Genomic DNA, 21,029 nt, shown 5'->3' with positions numbered 1-21,029 from the left:
TTCACGCTGAAGAATTGAGGTTTCCCTAGGACAGACTAGAGAACTCTTAAAAACTCTTTGGGCACATCTCCCAGATGTGCAAGAGAATAGGATTCCAGAGCACCACTAGGGAACTGCTTTGTCTAATGTTTTCTTGGAAACTGTTATTCAAGGCTGTTCAGTTTCTTGTGCTGATGGATTCTATCCAAAGAACAGAGCTTCAGTAGTAACCAAGTCTCCCCCTAGTGTTGCTAAGAGCTGCTGTGACAGTTCCGTGGTCTGTTTGCTCCATATCTTGAGTGCCCTGAGTTTTCTCTGTGGTCTTCACTGCCAGGTGAAGAAGCATGTGCGCAGCTTCCATTCAGAAAAGATTTACCAGTGTACGGAATGCGACAAGGCTTTCTGCCGTCCCGACAAGCTGCGGCTCCACATGCTGCGACACTCGGACCGCAAGGACTTCCTGTGCTCCACCTGTGGCAAGCAGTTCAAGGTAACGAATCTAATGGGCTGTGGTGTTCCCAAAGCGATACCGGAACAGCATTTTCTCCCTCCTTTGTCAGCAAGATTGTCCTCCCAGAAACAGAAGCAATCAGCATCTATAGACATGCTAGGTTTGCATGCAGATTGCATGCACTGTTCCATGCAGTGTGTGTGCTGCAGCATATGTTTTTGAATTACTCTCTCTAGCCTGAGCAAACAATTCAGCTCTTGCTTATAATAAGCTTGTTAACACCAATGGGCAGGTCCATTCTCCTTCCATCCACTTGTAGAGTCAATTTGTTGGATAGCGTTCCTGCAAAGTGCCACCAACATTGTGCTTCCCATTACTTGGTTTAGGAACTCTTTTTTACTGAGATCAATGGACTAATATCCCAGACAAGCCATGAGAAATAAGTTATAAGTGGCTATGGAGATCTGATCCTAACATTACAACTCTAAGTACACAATAGAGGGAATTAAACTGCTGTAGAGATTTTTAAAGGGACAGTATGAAACTGAACTGGACCGAAGGGGAGCAAAAATCTAATAAACACGTGTGAGAGTTTTCTGGTAAGATCCACACTACAATAATGTTGTAAGTTTGGTCACCACAGCATGAAACTATAAGATGCTTCAGCCTCTGAAAAGTTAAGAAGAGTAGCAAAATGTGATCACAGCATCAAACTAGAAGGACAAATGAAACAATGGCATTCATGCTGCCTAGGGAAAGGGTTATTTAGAGGAAAAGTGACAGAAATACTCTGTTTATGGGGGGAAGTATTGTGTAATGGGCTCTGCCCAAGAGTTGGGACTCCAGACTTCCATTACCAGCTTTGATCTTGGCTTATTGTGCGGCATTGGGCAGGTCACTTTAATCTCTCTAGGCCTCAGTTTCCCCATCTGTAAAATGGGTGTAATAATATAGAACCTATGATGCCTCAGAAGGATAACAATGCCTGTAAAACATTTTGAGATGACAGCTGCTGCAAAAGTGCAAAATGTTACTACGTTGTTATAATTATAAAGCCTTTCACAGCATGGATAACATCAGCCCTAGTAGCTATTGTTACCATAATGCAGAGTGCAGGACAGAGGTGCATAAATGGAAAGGGTTGGGTGGAAAAAATGTACCACAACAGTGGGCCACCGAGTGAGATCATTTTGAAGTAGGATTCCCACTGAAGTCAGAAAGATAACTAAAGATGGATGCATGTGCATCTTTGCATTGAACAGAGCGAACTGCAGCTGCCCTCTGTTTTTTTCCCCTTATGTTTGGCATGTGTTTGTGAAAAATGCCATAATTCAGGCCTGAGACCTCTACCCAGATATAGCCAGTGGAAGTGCAAGCCTCGTCTCTGCCTTTGAGGGACTTTTTCTAGAGGTTGGGGGCGGGGGCGGGCTTGGCCTCTGCAGCTTAGTCAGCAGTTGGGCTCTGCCATCAAGGGTTACATTTCGTGCCAACTTGTAGTCATGGGAACCCTTTGCCACTGGGAACTAGACTGAGACCCACCAGCTCATCTCTCAGAGACCAATGAATTAGCATTAGCCAGGTAACAGCTTTCAGTGCCTGCCAGCCATAAACTTAGAAATGAAAGGTTCTGTAGCTTCTTACTGATCCAGTTCTCCAGTCAGCTTCTTTAATAATGAAGGTGCAGCCCACAGAAGCAAAAGTTCCCAGCATACCATGCTCCATCCATATCGTAGCAGCCTGCTCCACATTGGAGATGACAGTTCCAAGAATGGACCTATCTGTGGTATGCATTTTGGCCACCCCTTTAACAAACAAATGCTGTAAAATAGATATTTTTCCTCTCTGACTGTTGTCCTAAACAGAGGAAAGACAAGCTCCGGGAGCACATGCAAAGGATGCATAATCCAGAAAGAGAAGCTAAGAAAGCTGATCGAATCAGCCGCTCCAAAACCTTCAAGCCTCGGATAGCTTCCACCGACTACGAGAGCTTCATGTTCAAATGCCGACTGTGCATGATGGGCTTCCGGAGGAGAGGCATGTTGGTTAGTGTCCTGATGCTCTTGAGATCTCTGCCAATGAACTTTTGTCAATTAGGAATGATTTACTACATAAGATAGCTTTGTATTTAGCCTTAGTGAATAGTAAAGAAATGCCTGTAGATTTCAGGTGATTAGAACAGAAGAATGCTGAGAAAGAACTGCAGGAATTGTAGTTCTTACAAAGGGTCCTCTTTTTGTTTCTTTCCTTTCTTTTTTAGCTGTCCCCATGGTATATAAGCATTGTGATGCATAATACAGCCATCATAGTGCTGTCTGGGCACCAAGTTTGAGATTAGTAACACAATTGCATAGTCCAGATGGGACAGGGAGGCTCCACCACTCAGTTTCCAGATGTTCCTCTATTATTTACTAGGAAGTTTGTTTTGTTCCTCTGTCCCCACTATTGTTTCTCTCTCTTTTCTCTTTTTTTGCTCCTTCCTGTGAGGGACCTCACCAGCCTTTGCCACTGAGGGAAAGCTTGTGCAAACACATCGGTATTGCACACCACAGGGGCTCAGGGTGGTTGTGATCTCTGCTAATAAAGAGTTACACAGCCAGGGGGCTTCTGATGATAACACCTTGTTCCCAGCCCTGGAGAGTTTGACCCTCTTCTCATCTTATGTGGACCAGGCATGCACATTCTAGTATCTGCCCCACAAGAAATAAAATGCCACTTCAGGAAACCGTCCCTGTGAGATTAGTGGGGAAGGATGTTCAGTGCATTGGGAACCTTGTTACACACACAAACTGTAGTGCTGCCTGGAGCCAGCAAATTCTGGAGTTATGCGAAAAATCAGTCTAAATCAGACCCCCACCTGGGTTTTCCATGGCACTGGCTCAAACAAAATTAAACTAGTGTGTATCAGGAACATTCACCAAAGGAAATTTGTGTGAGTATATTGTTGCTTTTTCCAATAGCAAGTCTTTCAGCCACAGAAACTGAAAATGGGATGCAGGATGACTAGGTTCACCTTCAGTAACTGACCACAATGGATGTGAACCCCAGTGCCATCAGCGGGGGGGCTGCTGGTTAGCAACGTTTTGGTGGGGCACTGCACTGGCGAATCCATACTCCCCGTGACCTAGAGAAGAATCCATTGTTTAGCTTCCAGCTGTAGCATATTCTCTTATTCTGATTTGTTTCTTTCTCTTAGGTGAATCATTTATCAAAGCGACATCCAGACATGAAAATAGAGGAGGTGCCAGAGCTAACATTGCCCATCATCAAACCCAACAGAGATTACTTCTGTCAGTACTGTGATAAGGTATGTAAGGAAGTCACCAATCAAAGCAACAAGGAGTCCAGTGGCACTATAAAGACTAACAAATTTATTTGGGCATAAGCTTTCGTGGGTAAAAAACCCACTTCTTCAGATGCGTGGAGTGAAAATTACAGATACAGGCATAAATATACTGGCACCTGAAGAGAAGGGAGTTATCTTACAAGTGCAGAACCAGTGTCGACAAGGCCAATTCAGTCAGGATGGATGTGGTCCTCTCCCAATAATTGAAGAAGAGGTGTCAATACCAAGAGAGGGAAAATTGCTTTTGTAGTGGGCCAGCCACTCCCAGTCCCTATTCAAGCCCAAATTAATGGTGTTAAGTTTGCAAATGAATTGTAGCTCTGCAGTTTCTAATTGGGGGGGTTGCACACTTTGTAGCTTCTGTGGGCTCAGCTTGTTTCACACACCACAAGCGCCTTGCACTGTTGGAGCCCACGTGACTAAAGGTCTGGTTTTCAGAGGTGCCACGGACCCGCAGTTTCTTTTGATTTCAGCTGGAGCTGTGGGTGCTCAGCACTTGTAAAAGGGAATTAGGCACCTATTTACCTTGAAGGATCTGGACCTAAGACCTTTTATTATGAGCTCTCCACTTCTTAGCCACATTCCAGTGATTCCCAGTGTTCTGTGTAGCCTGCAGCTTCTTCTCCTTTACCTTTGGGTGCCTGCTTTTTCTGAGTATGACCCACTCATTGACCTCTGTTTCTGATATGGACTTTTATTTATTCCATAATGCGATTCACTGATGCCTCCTATCTGTGGTTTAGAAGAGCATCCCACTCCTTGCTGAATGTTTCTTTAGTTTTGTTTAGCTTGTTTCCTTTTTAGATTATTATAAAAAGTTACTTTGTTGTTTTTCTCTAACTGTGGCTCCTATGATGTGTCTAAAGAAACTAGACTTAAAACAGACTTGCTGATCCCTTGTAGTTATTAAAGACCCAGTGATGCTTGAGCAAGAGTAGAGATGTTAATCCTAGTAGCCTAGGCAAATTCCAATTCCAGTGATTACATTCTGCCTCCCATGACATTTCCCCTTTGAATGTCAGTTGAATAGGGGTTTCCTCCTCAATTCCTGACCTAAGTAGTTGTGTAGTGCTGGGTTTCTGTGCAGTGTCAAGTAGTTATTACATGCCATCCTGGAGATAGTTGTCTCACTAGCTGGTAAAGTGGTGTGTGTGTGTGTGAGAGAGAGAGAAACAACTATCATATAAAATTGTTGTACAAATCCCTGTTAAAAGAGGCATGTGGGAATGTCTCAACAAGGCTTATGTTGAGACATTCCCACAGATCACTTCTACATATGAATCTTTGCACTTTACTCTTGATCCTCTAGAGGTTCTGTATTTCTGGATGGAGACACACAAACTCTATCTGTTTGAGGCACTGCCATTGGTGTTCGGTTGCTTTCATTCAAAAATGTTGACCCACAGGTGTACAAGAGTGCCAGCAAACGCAAAGCCCATATTCTGAAGAACCATCCCGGTGCTGAGCTACCGCCGAGTATCCGGAAACTGCGCCCAGCGGGACCGGGAGAGCCAGACCCCATGCTGAGTACTCACACCCAGCTCACGGGCACAATAGCCACTCCACCAGTCTGTTGTCCTCACTGTTCCAAACAGTACAGCAGTAAGGTACTGTGAGTGTCTCCTTGCCTCAGAACAGAGCCCCTCCCTAGTGACGTTGATCCACCACAGCTCTTGTGTTGGTCAGTCGAGGGGTTCAGCCCTTTCATCGTGAATCAGACAACAGATTTCAAGCTAACAGAGTACTAACAATGTGAACACAGTTTACTTGATTTACAAAGAACGGAAGTGTTTAGTGGTTAGATTAGGGAACTGGTTGTCAGGATTCATGGGTTCTATTCCAAGCTGTGTCATTGATTTGCTGTGTGATGTTGGGTAAGTTGCTTTATCTGCCTGGGTGTCGGGGCTTGTCTATATGTGGAAATTGACCAGAATAGCTATTGTGAAATAAGCTCTTATAGAATACATTCCCATGTAGACCCTCTTATTACAGAATAAAAGTATTTACACAGCGTGTCATTCCAGAATAGTCATAGCACTTTAAATTCAGACCCTATCATATTCCAGAAAAACATCCCTTAGCCAAAGGAGATAATACTTATCCCACTCCTGGGTACATGAGTTTAAAAGAGTTTTTTTTTTCCTTTTCCAGCATTGAGTCCTGATGAATTCCTGGTTTTCTAGGAGCAGGCCTCGCATGGTACAAGCAGAGCTTTTGCTCACAGTATTTCCTGCTTTTTAAACACTGGCAGCCAGATTTTCCAAAGTGGGCTCTCATTTTGCATGCCTCCATTTTTGGATGGTCACTTGAGACATTTTGGGCCTGACTTTCAGAGCTGCTGAGCATTCACAGCCCCACTTGAAGACAATGGTTGTTGCAGGTGCTGAGCACCTGTGCACAACGTGTCCCAGGTTGGACACCCGAACTCTGAGGTACCCAAAATCAGGGCCACTTCTGTGAATTTTGTCGATAGGTTTTTCACAACTCTCCCCTTAGGTTTCTTTTGGTGGGTCTTTTTTTATGAGATGGGTAGTAAAGAGAGGAAGGACAGAGTCAGAGACAGAAGAGACTTTCTGCTCTCTTCTGAACGAGTACTCAAAACATTTGACTGTGTGGGAGAGATTGGTCCATGGGGCCATGAAATTTGAGAGGCAAAAGCTCATTGTCAGGCAAGTCTAATTAATATGGACTCCATGGTCTTTGTGTTTTCTCACTGGTGACCTGAGCTTTGCGTGGTCTGAGGAATCTCGCTGGCCATCTCCCTAACCCTCTTCTCTGCACCCCACAGACCAAGATGGTACAACACATTCGCAAGAAGCACCCTGAGTTTGCTCAGCTCCCTAACACGATACACACGCCCTTGGCAGCAGCTGTCATCAGTTCCACCCCTGCAGTTTTAACCACTGACAGCACTACCGGAGAGACCGTCGTGGTAAGAATGCAAAGGATGGTAAATCAGGCCATCTGAGTGAAACAGTCAGATGTCCTAGATTATAATTACTATTAGCATTTGCTTGGCTTCCACCACCTTGGTATTACAAGGCTTATGTTGAGACATTCCCACAGATCACTTCTACATATGAATCTTTGCACTTTACTATTGTTCCTCTAGAGGTTCTGTATTTCCCTGTTTGAAGATCTAAAGATTTGCCCACAAGCCTTACCCCATCCTGTCCTGTCCTCACTCCCCATATGTTATGGATGCCAGATAGTAGTTTAAAAAAAAACCTAAGTGGTTTAGGAGCACAAGTTCCAGCAAAAGTCAATGGCACTTGTGCTCCTAAATCACATGAGTACCTTGGAAAATCTCATGTTCCATCCTAATGGCCGAGGACTGGATTAAACTCCCTTTAGTGCTAGTCAAAGCCACCCCTTAATCATTTGGGTGGGGTGTTATTTGAGTGATCTGAGCTCCCTCCATCACCACTGGTGAAGCGTGCTGCCTCCACAACACTCCCAACTCCCAAGGCAGCGATTGGCAGAGACCAGAAAATTGTTCTTGTCTCCCCTGAATGGCAAAGGACCAACCTCCTGCAAAATTTAAAAAATGTCATCAAAACTTTAAACTTTATTTCAAGACTGTTCACTGAAACTGTAAGTAACCGTGACCAGAGTGTGCTTGAGAGGGCAAACTCGTCCATAATTATTATTATTTATATTACCATAGCACTTAGGGGCCATAGTCAGAGACCAGAACCTTATTGTGCTAGGCACAGTACTAACAGAAAATGTCCCTGATACTTCTGGCTCGATACATTGGATTAACCAAGTGTTAATTGTTTCTTCATGTTTGGTAAATACAATAGCACAGAGCAGCACTACTTCACTTAGATAGGTAGGATAGCTGGAATATATTTGGAGAAAAGATTATTCAGCCTGGAAACACAGACCAAGCTCCTGGAAGGACAAAATTTCTGCTTCTATAAAGAATAATTCTGAGCTTGTGGATACAATTTTTTGTTTATTTATTGTTTATTCTGTTATGATAACACCTAAGAATACCAAACAGGATCTGGGCCTGTTGTGCTCAATCTGTATAAACACAAAGCAAAGAGCAGTTTTCAGCTTCATTACAATGTCACATTCTAGTATTTGAGCATTTAAATCTGCATTAAGATGTGTAAATTCTGCACTTACGTGCCTAACTGAAGTGCCCATATGCTGGAATAGGACTTTCTAGATAGAGCTCTTGATGCACACGTTTGCGCTGATACTTGAATACAAATGCTACCACCGCAAGGAGCAGAACTTCCTCTTTATTTTTGTCACCTGAAAATACTATTGTAGAAATCATTTTCTGGTTGACAGGGCTGGTACAAGCAGAGAAAAACAAACAGCCACTTTGCATCCTGCTCTTTGGGGGAATATGAATCCCAGGCAAGATCTGTAACTCATGCAGCAGCCTTATCTGCTTCTTCAGCAGCTGGACCAGATGGGGAATAAACTCATCTCTGGCTGCTGAGGACCCTCTCTTGCTTGGCAGTCCTGTAGATCATAAGGATGGCACTTACCATTCAGTCCAGTTATACCAACAGGAAGGTTTTCAGAATGTTCCAAAGACGAACGGTTACATTTCCCAGCTGCGAATCCAGATCTCTTTTGGCTTGTAAATGAAGATGGTAACAGTGTGATGTTGGCATGTGGGGTTTCTCTGCACATGGCTGAGTGAGGCTAAGGCTGAATTAAGTGGGGCACTGAGGCTCGCCAAACATAGGTCCTGTAGCTGGGACTGGCTGGAACTAAGTTTGGAACCCACTAGCATAGGTAGCAAGAGTCAGTGTAGAGCTTCAGCCTTTGATTTCTGAGCCAGAGGCTGTTTAGTTTCTGCACACGTGATCAGCATTACTTGATCTAAAGCAGAATGGGCACAATGCCAATCACAGAGGCACTCTCCACAGTGCCAGGCAGCATGAGGAATCTTGACCACCACTTTGGAAATTTCTGAATTCCCCTGCTTCCCTTCCATACAGAGGGAAGAATGAAACTATTAGGTCCCTCAGCCTATTGCAAGGCAAGAATTAAATCCCTGCACTCCAACAGCTAGGGAAGAGAGAAGGGAGATGGAATCTTTGTTCCCAGGAGCCGGGGGTGGAAAAGTGTAGAGATGTGATGACAATCTTGTGAAACTACATCTGTACACAATAGCAAGACTACTGGCAAACACTAAATGGATTAAAAACTGGCTAACTGATAGGTCTGTAAATGAAGAATTGTCATCGGTCAGGTCTGTTTCCAGTGGTGTTCTTGGCCCTACACTATTTAACATCTTTATCAATGACCTGAAAAAAAACATAAAAGTTTGCAGATGACACTAAAATTGAAGCAGTGATAAATAATGAAGAGGACAGGTTAATGTTTCAGTGTGACCTAGATGCTTGGTAAACTGGGCACAAGCAAACAATATGTGTTTTAATTTGGCTAAGTGTAAATGTATACATCTGGGAACAAAGACTATAGCGCAAGCCGTTTTAACGGGATGGGGGACTCTGTCCTGGGAAGCAGTGCCTCTAAAAGATTTGAGGGATAAATTAGCTGAACATGAGCTCCCAATGTGACTCTGTGGCCAAAAGAGCTAATGCGATCCTGGGATGCATAAACAGGGGACTCTCATTATTTTGCCTCTGTATTTGGCACTGATGTGACTGCTGCTGGAATCCTTTGTCCAGTTCTGGTGCCCACAATTGAAGAAGGATGTTGATAAATTGGAGAGGGTTCAGAGGAGAGCCAAGAGAATGTTTAAAGGACTCGGAAATGTGCATTATAATGATAGACGCCAAGAGCTCATATGCAGCATTGTTGTAGCCATGTTGGTCCCAAGATATTAGAGAGAGACAAGGTGGGTGAGGTAATATCTTTAATTGGACACTTCTGTTGCTCAGAGAGACAAGCTTCCGAGTTACACAGAGCTCTTCTTCAGCTCTGTATAAGCTTGAAAGCTTATCTCTCTCACCAACAGAAGTTGGCCCAATAAAAGATATTACCTCACCCACCTTGTCTCTCAAAGATTTCTATTTAGCTTAACAAAGAGAAGGTTAAGGGGTGACTTGATCACAGTCTGTAAGTAGCTGCATAGGGAACAATATTTAATAACGGGCTGTTCAATCTAGCGGCGAAAGGCATAACACAATCCAGTGGCTGGAGGTTGACGCTAGACAAATTCAGAGTGGAAATAAGGCATAAACCGTGAGAATAATTAACCATTTGAACAATTTATCAAGGGTCATGGTGGATTCTCCATCATGGGAAATTTTTGAATCAGCACTGGATGTTTTTCTAAGAATTATTCTGGGGCAGGTCTCTGGCCTGTATTAGATGGGAGGTCGGACTAGATGATCCCAGTGCTCCCTTCTGGCCTTAGACTCTATGAAGCTATGAACTGTTCTCTCACATTTACTCACCATCATGACACGGCCATTGCAGACCCATCACAAGATGTGATTATTTGGTGGTTGTCTGAAAGGTCAGTCTTTGGCAAGGTGGCCCACCAGCAATTAAAAGCTGAGCACAGCTGCATCGAGTAACAGGCGAGTAACTCTAAACCTGGGAGAGAATGCAGTTCCTTCCTGTATGCCTTGTCCCTGCCAGTGGTAAGGAAAGAGAGTGAGCATGAAAATATGGGTCCCCCACGATGCAGAACAGAGCATTCCCACTGGCCTGATTGCTAACAGAATCTAATTAAGTGGAGCTCCACACACTGTAAACTCTTCTAAATTACTGACTAAGCTTCAGTGATTTAGGTTAGATTAAGTACAAATGTGCAAAGTATTCAGTCCAAGAGGTAATATTGCATGATGCACTGTGTGCCTCTCTTTCTCAGACAACAGATCTGCTGACGCAAGCAATGACAGAACTGTCCCAGACCCTGACGACAGACTATCGAACCCCACAGGGAGATTATCAGCGAATCCAGTACATCCCTGTGTCACAATCCACAGCTGGCCTGCAGCAGCCCCAGCACATACAGCTGCAGGTTGTGCAAGTGGCCCAGGTAGGTAATCTACTGAGGATGTACCTTATATCTCTCCCCGAGCTGAAGTGACACCACAGTTTTGAAGACTTTAAAAAAAAATGTTGCGATGGTGAAAGTTTTGGGTAGGTATCATCTGGAGACTGAAGCTCAAGCTAAATTGCTGGTGCTGCTCCAGGGGCTGCCCCTCAGGAATTGACGAAGTAGGTGACCCACTTCTGCAGTTGGGAGGAGCAATTTGAACTCCCCCTCCCCCCGAGACCTGGAGCCAAAATCTGAAAGTTTGGAAAGTGTTTTCTTTCCCCATGTATTAACTCTTAGAGTATTCATCCTCTGTGACATTCAGTAACCCCCTTAAAAATAAATACAGAGGGTAACGGGATTAGTGGAGCTGGGGAAATGGATTTCAGGCAGCTTTGCGCAACCAGAGCAGCTCCATTAAACCCTTCAGCCTCTGATTGCTTGGGTGGAACTGAAAATGTCAAACAGCTTATATTTGAGCCTGAAATGGGGAGCTGTTTCCTGTCCCTTTGTTGCTCATTTTTAGCAACGCTGCACCCCTTGTTAACCATGGCCTAAATACTGGCACCATTTGACATGAATTTATGAAGTTTTAATGATTCAGCTGCTGAGATTCTGGTTGCCTGCAGCTTTGAATTGATTTTAAAAGTTGTGATGTCTCATTAAATTACTATAATTAAGCAGAAGTTGGTGCCTCTAAGGGCTTGGCCAAACTTGCGAGTTACAGCACAATAAAGGAGCCCCGGGCACCCTAGCTCACTACCCGTCCTCACTGGCAAGGCACGTCGAGTGCTCTGACTCCACGGCTACAGCGCTGCTGGTACTCCACCTCGGCAAGTGGAATAACGTTTGCTGCGCCCCGCGGCGCCAGTGTGAACGAGGTGTTGGGTTACTGCGCTCTGATCAGCCTCGGGAAACGTCCCATAAACCCCTTTAGTCAAGTGGCCACTCTTTTCTCATTGTTTTGAACTCGCTGTAGGAATGCGGATATGCCGTTTGAAAGCTCCTTTTCTGACAGCTGGCTGCTTATCTACTCCGAGACAGATAAGTGTGCTCCGAGACAGATTAGTGTGGAATGCTGTGTGTTAGAGAGAGGGGTGAGGGGTAGGGGCGGGTCTGCTGCTGTCTGAACTTACAAGACAGCATGCTGACATGCTCTCAGCCCCCCAAAACCCACTCTCTCGCCCCCCCACATACACACAACACACTCCCTGTCACACTCCACCCAACCCCCCTCCCATTTGAAAAGCACATTGCAGCCACTTGCATGCTGGGATAGCTGCCCATAATGCACTGCTCCCAATGCCACTGCAAGTGCCTCAGATGTGGCCACGCCAGTGCGCCAGCAGCTGTCAGTGTGGACAGACTGCAGCGCTTTCCCTACTGCGCTCTCCGAAGGCGGGTTTAACTCAGAGCACTCTACATCTGCAAGTGTAGCCATGCCCTAAGAGTCTTTAGTAGGTAAGACACTGGAAACTTCACTTTTCTTTCCCCTAACATAGATCTGTATCTAATCAGACCATGAATATGCAGTTCTGGAATGTATGGACACATACATTTGCAGAGAGGAAGGATGGTCCAATAGTTAGGGACTAGTCTAGGACTTGGGAGTTCAAGTCCCTGATCTTCCACGGACTCCTGTGTAATCTTGGGCAGATCACTTAGCCCTGGTCTACATTGCAGAGCTAGGCTGACGTAAGGCAGCTTATGTCTACCTAACTCTGTAAGCATCTACACTAAAATGTAGCTCCCACCCATGTAACTTGCTCACTACACCAACTGGATAACTCCACCTCCGCGAGAGGTGTAGCACTTAGGTGTAATTAGGTCGACATAGTGTCAGTGTAGACACTGCGTTGCTTACATTGACTGGCGCTGCCTGTCAGGAGCCGTCCCACAGTGCCCACACTGACAGTTAAATCTGTGCAAGTGCTCCTGGTGAGGACGCGCACTGCCAGCAAAAGGAGCATAGTGTAGACATGCAAAAGCGATTGAATTACTGTGGTGGCTGTACGTCGACCTAATGCGGGTCGACCTAATTTTGAAATGTTGACTTGCCCTTAGTCTCTCTGTGCCTGGGATCCCATCTGTACAGTGTACTTCCCTACCTCACAGGGGTGTTGTGAGAATAAATACATTAAAAATCGTGAGGCACTCAGATGCTATGGTAATTGGCACCATATAAATTGATAGATTTAATAATTAGAGAATTGTCTCTTTGCGCCAGTAAATTGCTCATTTACCTTCCATTATGATGCATTTTTTTAGCCCTGTTTACAAGTTAGCAACAACCCTGTTGTAATGCAGGCTACTGATCACTCCAAGTGTTGCTATTGTTTAATATTTGTATTATGATCGTGCCCAGAAGCCCCACATCAGGATCATGGCCCCATTGCTCTAGGTACTATGCAAACAGAAAGGTGGACACAGTCCCTGCCCCAGAGAATTTACAGTTCACAGCTCTGCTTTGATTTTCCCAGGCTACCTCACCTCACCAGTCCCAGCATTCCACGGTGGACGTTGGACAGCTGCATGACCCCCAGACGTACACCCAGCATGCCATCCAGGTGCAGCATATCCAGGTCACAGAGCCAGCCCCAACAACTCAATCATCATCACAGGTATCCCACGCTTTCAATGCAAAGAGCATTCTCCGTGCCAGGATGCTCAAGCTGGAGTTTTATACAGCTCTATGCAGCTGATGCGCTGTCCGTAGGACTCTCAGTGAAATCCTTAAGAGTACTGCACATGGAGCTGTTGCAGCATTAGGACCTTGAGATTATTTAAAATAGTTCCCAGATATTCCCATTTATCACAGCATATGCAAGATAGGGGTGTAAAGACACTTGAGTGGACATATTTATGACTCCGTATGGTTAAAGAGGTGAAAGAAGTTCACAGATCTTCAAATACTGGCCATCCTCAGAGGGAGATCATGGGAACATGAGCATTTTAGAGAGACATTATAGACTCGGCATGAGACTAGGAAATCCTGAGTTCTAATCCTGGTCTGCCATTAACCTGCTCTCTGTGCCTCGGCTTTCCCATCTGTATAATAGGGCTAATGATACTTAAAGTATTTGTTATGTCTATACAGTGCATATTTGAAAATATAAAGTGCCTATGTACAATGGTGGTGGGTATTTTAGAAATGCAGAGATATCTTATGAGAAAGATGGAAAGATGGATAACTTATTTATTTACTAATTTATTTAGATTGTTTAAATGGGCAGTTTCTTTTAAAAAAATGCAAGTCTCTTCTTGTATGTACAAGATTAACATACTATTTAAACAAAAGCATTTACATGCTGTCTTGGTGCCAATAAAGAATTCTCAGGAGTCTCTCAGTCATCTGTCCTAAAACCCCATTTGGCTTCACTCCCTCCCTCAGAAACGCTTGAGGTAAAATATAGGCCTTGCAGTCATCAAATTAGGCTGTGGCCAACACAGGAGTGAGGTAATCTCAAAGGCCCTTCACTGAAAAGGCTCTGCCAGCAGCCCTCTCTTATGTAAGCCAGGGGATCATGCAGAGAGACAGTCCTGAAGGTATGTACAGCCCCCACATTGCTCTCTAGCTACTTGTTTTAAAGCAGTGATGACTAATGGTACAGGTATTCCCAGGGTCTGAGACCAATAATGAATTATTTCTGTTACACACTGAAACTATCTGAAGAAGAATTAAAGTCCTTTTCCTAAGTGTCAGAAAGTTCAAAATTCAACTTGCCCCAGAGAGTGTTCAGTTTGTAGTACTGGTCTTTTCTGAGCAGTTAAAAGACTTGTACAGTTTCTGGTTCTGATCCCGGCTCCCTGCCCTAGACTTGCTGCGTGACCTTGGGCAAATCACATCTCTCTACCTCTGTTTACCTCTCTCTGAACTGGGTCTAATAATACTGACTGAGCACACAGAGAGGTTGTGAGGCTAAATCCATTAATGTTTGCAAAGGGCCTTGAGCTCCTTGCGTGGAAGGTGCTATAGAAGGTCAAAGCACTGTTATTATTATTATTATAGTGACTAGTGGTAGAGCAGGACTTCACTGTAAACATGCTACTAAGTTTATAGTTGTCCACAGAACAGGTGCAGCATGGGTGGCAGCAGCGCAAGATGTTCCCATGCTGTTCTGCCACCCTTGATCTGGTATGAGAGAGACCTAAGGATGAGAAAGGAGTTTATGCTTCATGGACATTCATTCAGAGCTTGGCCTCTTCTGAGACTGCCAGTTGTGGGAGTGGTTATGATATGGACATTTTTTCAATTAGGAATGACTCAGGGGACCCACTGATTCCTGTGCCAAAAGACAGCTGCAAATGTACAATAACTATTGATCGCTGCCCACCTGGGCTGAGGTTTGCACTATCAACTAAAGAATTAATCCAATAGTATCTTAATACTAAGGGTATATTTGACACTACCTGCCGGATCGGCGGGCAGCGATCGATCCAGTGGGGGTCGATTTATCGCTTCTAGTCTAGACACGATAAACCGATCCCTGAGCGCTCTCCCGTCGACTCCTGTACTCCACCGCTGCGAGATGCACAGGTGGAGTCGACGGGGGAACGGCAGCAGTCGACTCACCCCAGTGAAGACGCCACGGTAAGTTGATCTAAGTACGTCGACTTCAGCTACATTATTCACATAGCTGAAGTTGCGTAACTTAGGGTATGTCTACACTACCCGCCGGATTGGCGGGTAGTGATCGATCTATCGGGGATTGTTGTATTGCGTCTCGTCTAGATGCGATACATCGATCCCCGAACGCACTCCCCGTCGACTCCGGAACTCCACCAGGGCAAGAGGCGGAAGCGGAGTCAATGGGGGAGCGGCGGCCGTTGATCTCGCACCGCAAGGACACGAAGTAAGTCAGACTAAGTCGATCTAAGATATGTCAATTTCAGCTACGCTATTCTCATAGCTGAAGTTGCGTATCTTAGATCGATCCTCACAGTGTAGACCAGGCCTTACATCGATCCCGCCCCAGTGTAGACTAGGCCTAAGAGGAATGTACCTCCAGCAGTACAAATGCGCGTAAGCCGTATCCTGCTGGCAGACAAATAATTATGTCTATTTTCATGGTGTTGTTCTAGGTGGGAGCTCAGCCACTGAGTCCGTCATCTCAACAGTCTCAGCAGGAACTCAGCCCCTCCCAAATGCAAACGACGACGTCAGCACCAAGCCAAACTCTCCAGCAACAGCAAGGATCCTCAGTCCAGCACACGTATCTACCCAGCACATGGAACTCATTTCGTAGCTACCGTAAGCATCAGAAATGGGAGAAGGTCAGCAATCCCATTAACTCCCTTTGGGACTGGATTCAAGTCTCTTAGCCCCTTTCCCTCCATTTCCCCAGCTGTAAAATGGGAAGTGAAACACTTCCTTGCTTCCCAGAGGATTGGGAGGATTCATTAGTTAATGTTCATTAAACTCCTTGAAGGGGAACAGGGCTATATCAATACAAACTATTATTATTGGACTTTCCCCTTTCCAGGCTGGAGTCACACCCTTGGGTTTTAAGTGGTCTGTTTTAGCAGGCTGGTTTCTCTTTTCCAAGGGGAGTGCATTTGGCAAGAATAAGTCTGCCTTGGAGAATGGATTGCTTAAATTCAGAGGAAAGCCCTAACACATTCCGAAAAGGCTCATTTAGGAGAGGGTGACACAAAATAGACTTTTCACACCTGATGTCAAGTACCTTCCTGGGCAACTCTGGCCAGGAACCCTCTGAATCCTGGAGCAACACATCCTTGAGGAATACTTCCATATATGGCAACAATGGCTATGATGGCTGTGGACTAAAGAGATCCTGAGATGATGTCAGTTGGTGAAGCTCCACTGAAGTCAATAGGGCTATGCTGATTTTCACCACCTGAGGATCCGGCCCTAAGTGTCTGATTCTTTTTTCCACGGGAGCTCAAACTTTGCCCAGATGAAGGCTGTGTTGATAACTCACCAGAAGCCCAACACTTAAATTGTACAACCGGCGTCAGTTGCTGCCTAATCTTACAGCCCTTGGAGACTGGGTGCCAGCATGCAACTTCCATCTTCATTTAAGCAGCCGCACTGCACTTCATGCTGAAACTTGTACTCTTTGCGAGTCAGCCTTACCTCTGTGTTAAAATGGGGATAGTCACAGTCCCCACTGTAGCACTCCCGGGCTTTATCCATACTAACCTCTGAGCGTCTTTAACTGTATTTCTCAATCCTCTCTTCTAGCATCGGAAATTCAGATGATGGCCATCCCACAGGGGCAGTATGTGATTGCAGAGACAGCGGTAGGCACTCCTGTCACCACAGTGAACACAGGGCAAGTGAAAGCAGTCACCCAGGTAAGCAGAAGGAAGGCAGTCTTTGTTCTGGGAGGATGAATCAGAGATAAAGCTCTCGGTCTGAACACATTAAAGAAACACCAAAAGAAATGTCAGGGGGATACAAAGTAGGAAACATGGTGGTGTCATACCAAGGATACATGTAAAGGTGTTTTCTGAAGTTATGTGCCTTACAACTGATAAAAACTGAATGTGTGTGTAAGTGACAGAGAGATAGAACTGTATGATCTAAAAGATCACAGGCCTTCTGCAACACTTGTACCAAGTACCATATTGGGGCAGTGTCCATAGCTACACTTGCAACCCTTAGTTACATAACATGCTGGGACTCAGGCGGCCCAAGGCTGAGGAGCAATGTGGCGTTGTTCTTTAGAGTCCAGGAGGCAAGAAATGATCTGTTTGGTGGGAAGGTGTCAGTCATCTACTTCAAGGGAAAACACAGTTAATTATTTATGTAGTACCACAATCCCTATGAGCTGGAGAAGCAGGGTGATCTGCCCCTTTAAAGGGCTGCAGAGCTAAGAAGCAGCAAGCCCTGGCCTAAGGAGAAGCCTGGCAGGTAGGAGCTGGGAATCAAAGCCAATCATTAGCTGCTGCTTAGCTGGATATGCTGATCACCCTGCTACACACAAGTGAAAATGAAGAACCCTGTACCAAGGCATTTACAGTCCGATGCCACCGTTTGGCTGACATTTACTCGTATGAGTGGCTTTACATGAGCAAATAGTTCCATTTAGCTCATCAAACTGAGTCCAGTAGGACTATTCCCTTGCATAAATGATTGCAGGATCAGGGCCCAAATTAGTAGTATTGATTAGTTATAATACTTGAGATAGGTAAGTGTGTATTAAAGCAGGCTACAGATAGAAATGAATGTTCAAAACAGTTTTTAGAAACTTTTGTCATTGTTAAACTCTTTGCATAACTGAATGATGTGAATGGACTCAGTGAAAGCTGCCATGATACTCATATTGTCTAGCAGGAGATCCAACATACTAATATAGGATACAGAAATGCAGCTCCAACTGGAATGTATGGGAAAATAGGAGACTTTGAGTTATTGTAAAGTGAGTTAGTTATTTTAATTTTTTGCATGGGTGGGTTAATTATATAGTTGGTTTTAGCCAATTAACCCTTTTTTTATAGTAGTTAAATGAGCCTTACAATTTTGAAAGTATCTTGTTTGTGTTTTTATTCTGTAAACGTTAGAATTCAATACAGTTTAATTTTATAATCGCTCATTAGACAATATTCCCCAGTGCTGAGACAGAAAAGTTGTAATAAGAAGGTGTGAGAGAAAGACAGCTATTCAGCTGGTCTGAAATATCACTGTAACTTGTGCTTCTACTTTCTGTGCAGACCCATTATGTGATATCTGAAGGTCAACCCGATCTGGATGTAAAACAGAACTCTTCACTCTCCAGTGGGGTGCAGGTGGGTGTGTCTCAGCCATCAGCACACTGTGACCCCTTGGAATCACAAACAACCAATCAACAGCAAACCACACAGTACATCATCACTACAACCACCAATGGGAATGGGGGCAGTGAAGTGCACATCACTAAACCAAGAACTTTCTCCACAGAGCAGGAATGAAGAAATCCCATTGTGTCACCTGACTTTAAGGACAACCTCTCCCCCAAAACATCTGGGTGTCCTGGAGCTCTTATGTTTTAAAGTATTCATTCACATAACTTCAGCTAGAATCTTGGAGCTCTTGCTGATGCTTTATAAGGGGGTTTAGGTCGCAGCAACAACTAAAAAATACCCTCAAAACCCTTTGGGAATGGTGCCATCTTATGCAAATCTTCAAGAAAAAGGAAAAAATGAGAAGCGGAAACTGTGCTTGCCCAGAACTTTACTTTTTGGCATGTCTGATGACCCTTATTTTTCCTTTGTGGAAGTATCACAGTATACAACATTTATTATAAAAGTGGGGGAAAATACTTGCCAAACAAATAGCTAATGGCAGATTATGCCCCATGTACATTTCTACCATCTACAGTTAAACAAAAAGACATCATGTAAACTGCCTGTGGTATTCGCTGTATGTCAGAACTGCTCCCTGTGTCTTTATTTTTAAATGGCCAAGGAAGAAGGGAATACACCAGCTAGATAAAGAGCAGACCACCTGGAAAGAAGGAGCAGCGGCAAATCGGTGACTCCTTGTATGCACGTGAGTGTGAGAGGGACAGATGTAACAATGAAGCTGTGAAACTGTGCAGAAGCAGTCAATTAAATTATTATTTAGCAACCTTTTAGAACTGTTTACATGCTGTCTGCGCTGCCCTGCCAAGAAGTTCTGGGGAGAAGGAAAGATGCAGTCTTGAAACCTCAATGTTTGGAATTGAAATCCTAATAGCACATGACGGTAACACTGAGCCTATACTGTGTTTTTCCCTACACTCACAGGGAACTCTTCTTTTCCCTTGTAAACCAATAAAAGGCTCGGTAATGTTTAAACCTCTATAGTAGCTTTGTGCTGTGACCCCTAATGATGGTTGTATGAAGAGAGAATGGGGGGAGGGAGTTCAAAGAAATTGATTTTTTTTAAAAAAACTTTTCTTTGGTAGTTTTAAAGTAAAAAGGCACTCTGAACGCTGTGCCTTACAATTGCTGTTTGAAACTCACTTTAACCTGCAATGTCAGCAGAGAACTTTTGTAACCTGCTCCCTGTGTACACACTTTTTGCAGACGTGGTATACTTATCTCTAGGGCTGCCTCAAAATTTAATTTCTTTTCTCTGTGAAGGTTGAATGGAAAGTTGGTTGCTCTGATAAAGTTGGTTGCTCTGATTTTCCATGTACCTTGTGTTGCAATTCCTATGGACTGTTTCATAAAATGACCAGCCTTGGACTCAGGAAACACAAAAAAAGAATGCTAGTGGACCACTATTATAGGACAATGAAAGTCATCTCAAAGGATTGCTTGATCTGGCAGACCTGGTCTTTTACAGAGCTTGTGTTATGGTTTGGGACCAGGAGAAAGGGAAGCTGTGTCTTTAAAGCAGTTTATTTTTTCTTACATTGCTCCCCTTTAAGGGTCTGTTCGTTTGTTTTTAAACCAAGGGGAAGGAGGTAATTTTTACTCTGGTACTTAGGAGAATATCACCACAGCTCCACAGACTCCATATGCCTAAATCTTTACTGACTCTGCTTGAAAAGCTACCCCAGAGTGTCAGTGTCTAATAGGATACATTGTAAACTTTGGTCTTAATGGCCTTTTGTGACATAATAATTAACAGATGAAATCTCTATTTTGAACAACTTTTCTTTGGTGCTACACTGAAGATCCCTTGCTTACACAAGTGTGCCCGTTGGTTTTGGTGGGGCTACTTGTGAGTGTGTGTAGGAGTTGCAGTAGCAGGCCCGATGATGCCAAGCCTTAAACTGAAGTCCCAATTTAAAACCATAACTGGACAACTACTTGATGGCAAAGCCTGGTGACACATATTGCTGTGGTAAATAACATATCCGTTCATATGGAGTGGAAACAATGACTGTGCATGATGAGATAAACCCTGTTTAAATATTGGCCGGCTCAGCACTGCTTTAGGGTAATCTTGAAGTGATTGTCCAAAATGTAGACTAAATTTGTATCTGGGATCTTCCTGCTTTGACTGTCCTGAAATGCTGGAGCATTAACAAGTTAGGGGCTTGAATTCTGCTCCAAAGCCCATTGAAGTGAATGAGCGTCTTTCCATTGACTTCATTGGGGCTTTGGATCAGGTCCTTTCTTTGCAGCGGTGCTGAGCAACGGTCATTCCTATTGATTCCAACTAGAGCTGTACATGCTGAGCACTTCTGGAAATCAGGCCCTTGGTATGTTGTTTGTGTAGGAGAAAAGAAGGAAGCTCACTGGCCTGACTTTGCCTCACAGCTTCTTATTAAAAAAAGGAGGCTTTTCTCAGATTGCCAGATGATCTACTAACTAAAAATGAAGGTATACAC

General features: G+C 44.3%; 1 protein-coding gene across 11 annotated transcripts in view; it reads left to right on the top strand.

Moving 5' to 3' along the window:
- PRDM10 (PR/SET domain 10) overlaps positions 1-19,874 on the top strand; it is a 72,925-nt gene extending 53,051 nt beyond the window's left edge. For 10 of the 11 annotated variants that reach the window (XM_039496631.1, XM_039496626.1, XM_039496632.1 and 7 more), the window contains 10 exons: positions 314-469; positions 2,293-2,472; positions 3,624-3,734; positions 5,180-5,380; positions 6,562-6,705; positions 10,591-10,761; positions 13,242-13,382; positions 15,844-16,012; positions 16,967-17,079; positions 18,439-19,874. In XM_039496631.1, coding sequence (XP_039352565.1) covers positions 314-469; positions 2,293-2,472; positions 3,624-3,734; positions 5,180-5,380; positions 6,562-6,705; positions 10,591-10,761; positions 13,242-13,382; positions 15,844-16,012; positions 16,967-17,079; positions 18,439-18,675 — 1,623 coding nt within the window. In that variant the 3' untranslated portion in view covers positions 18,676-19,874. The remainder of the gene's footprint in view (positions 1-313; positions 470-2,292; positions 2,473-3,623; positions 3,735-5,179; positions 5,381-6,561; positions 6,706-10,590; positions 10,762-13,241; positions 13,383-15,843; positions 16,013-16,966; positions 17,080-18,438) is intronic. The other variant, XM_039496636.1, reaches the window with a different exon arrangement.
- Positions 19,875-21,029: the final 1,155 nt, after the last annotated feature.

Source organism: Mauremys reevesii, linkage group 12, assembly GCF_016161935.1.
Source record: "Mauremys reevesii isolate NIE-2019 linkage group 12, ASM1616193v1, whole genome shotgun sequence".
NCBI lineage: Eukaryota > Metazoa > Chordata > Testudines > Geoemydidae > Mauremys > Mauremys reevesii.
Note: the sequence above shows the minus strand (reverse complement) of the source record. Positions and strands in the feature narration are given on the sequence as shown.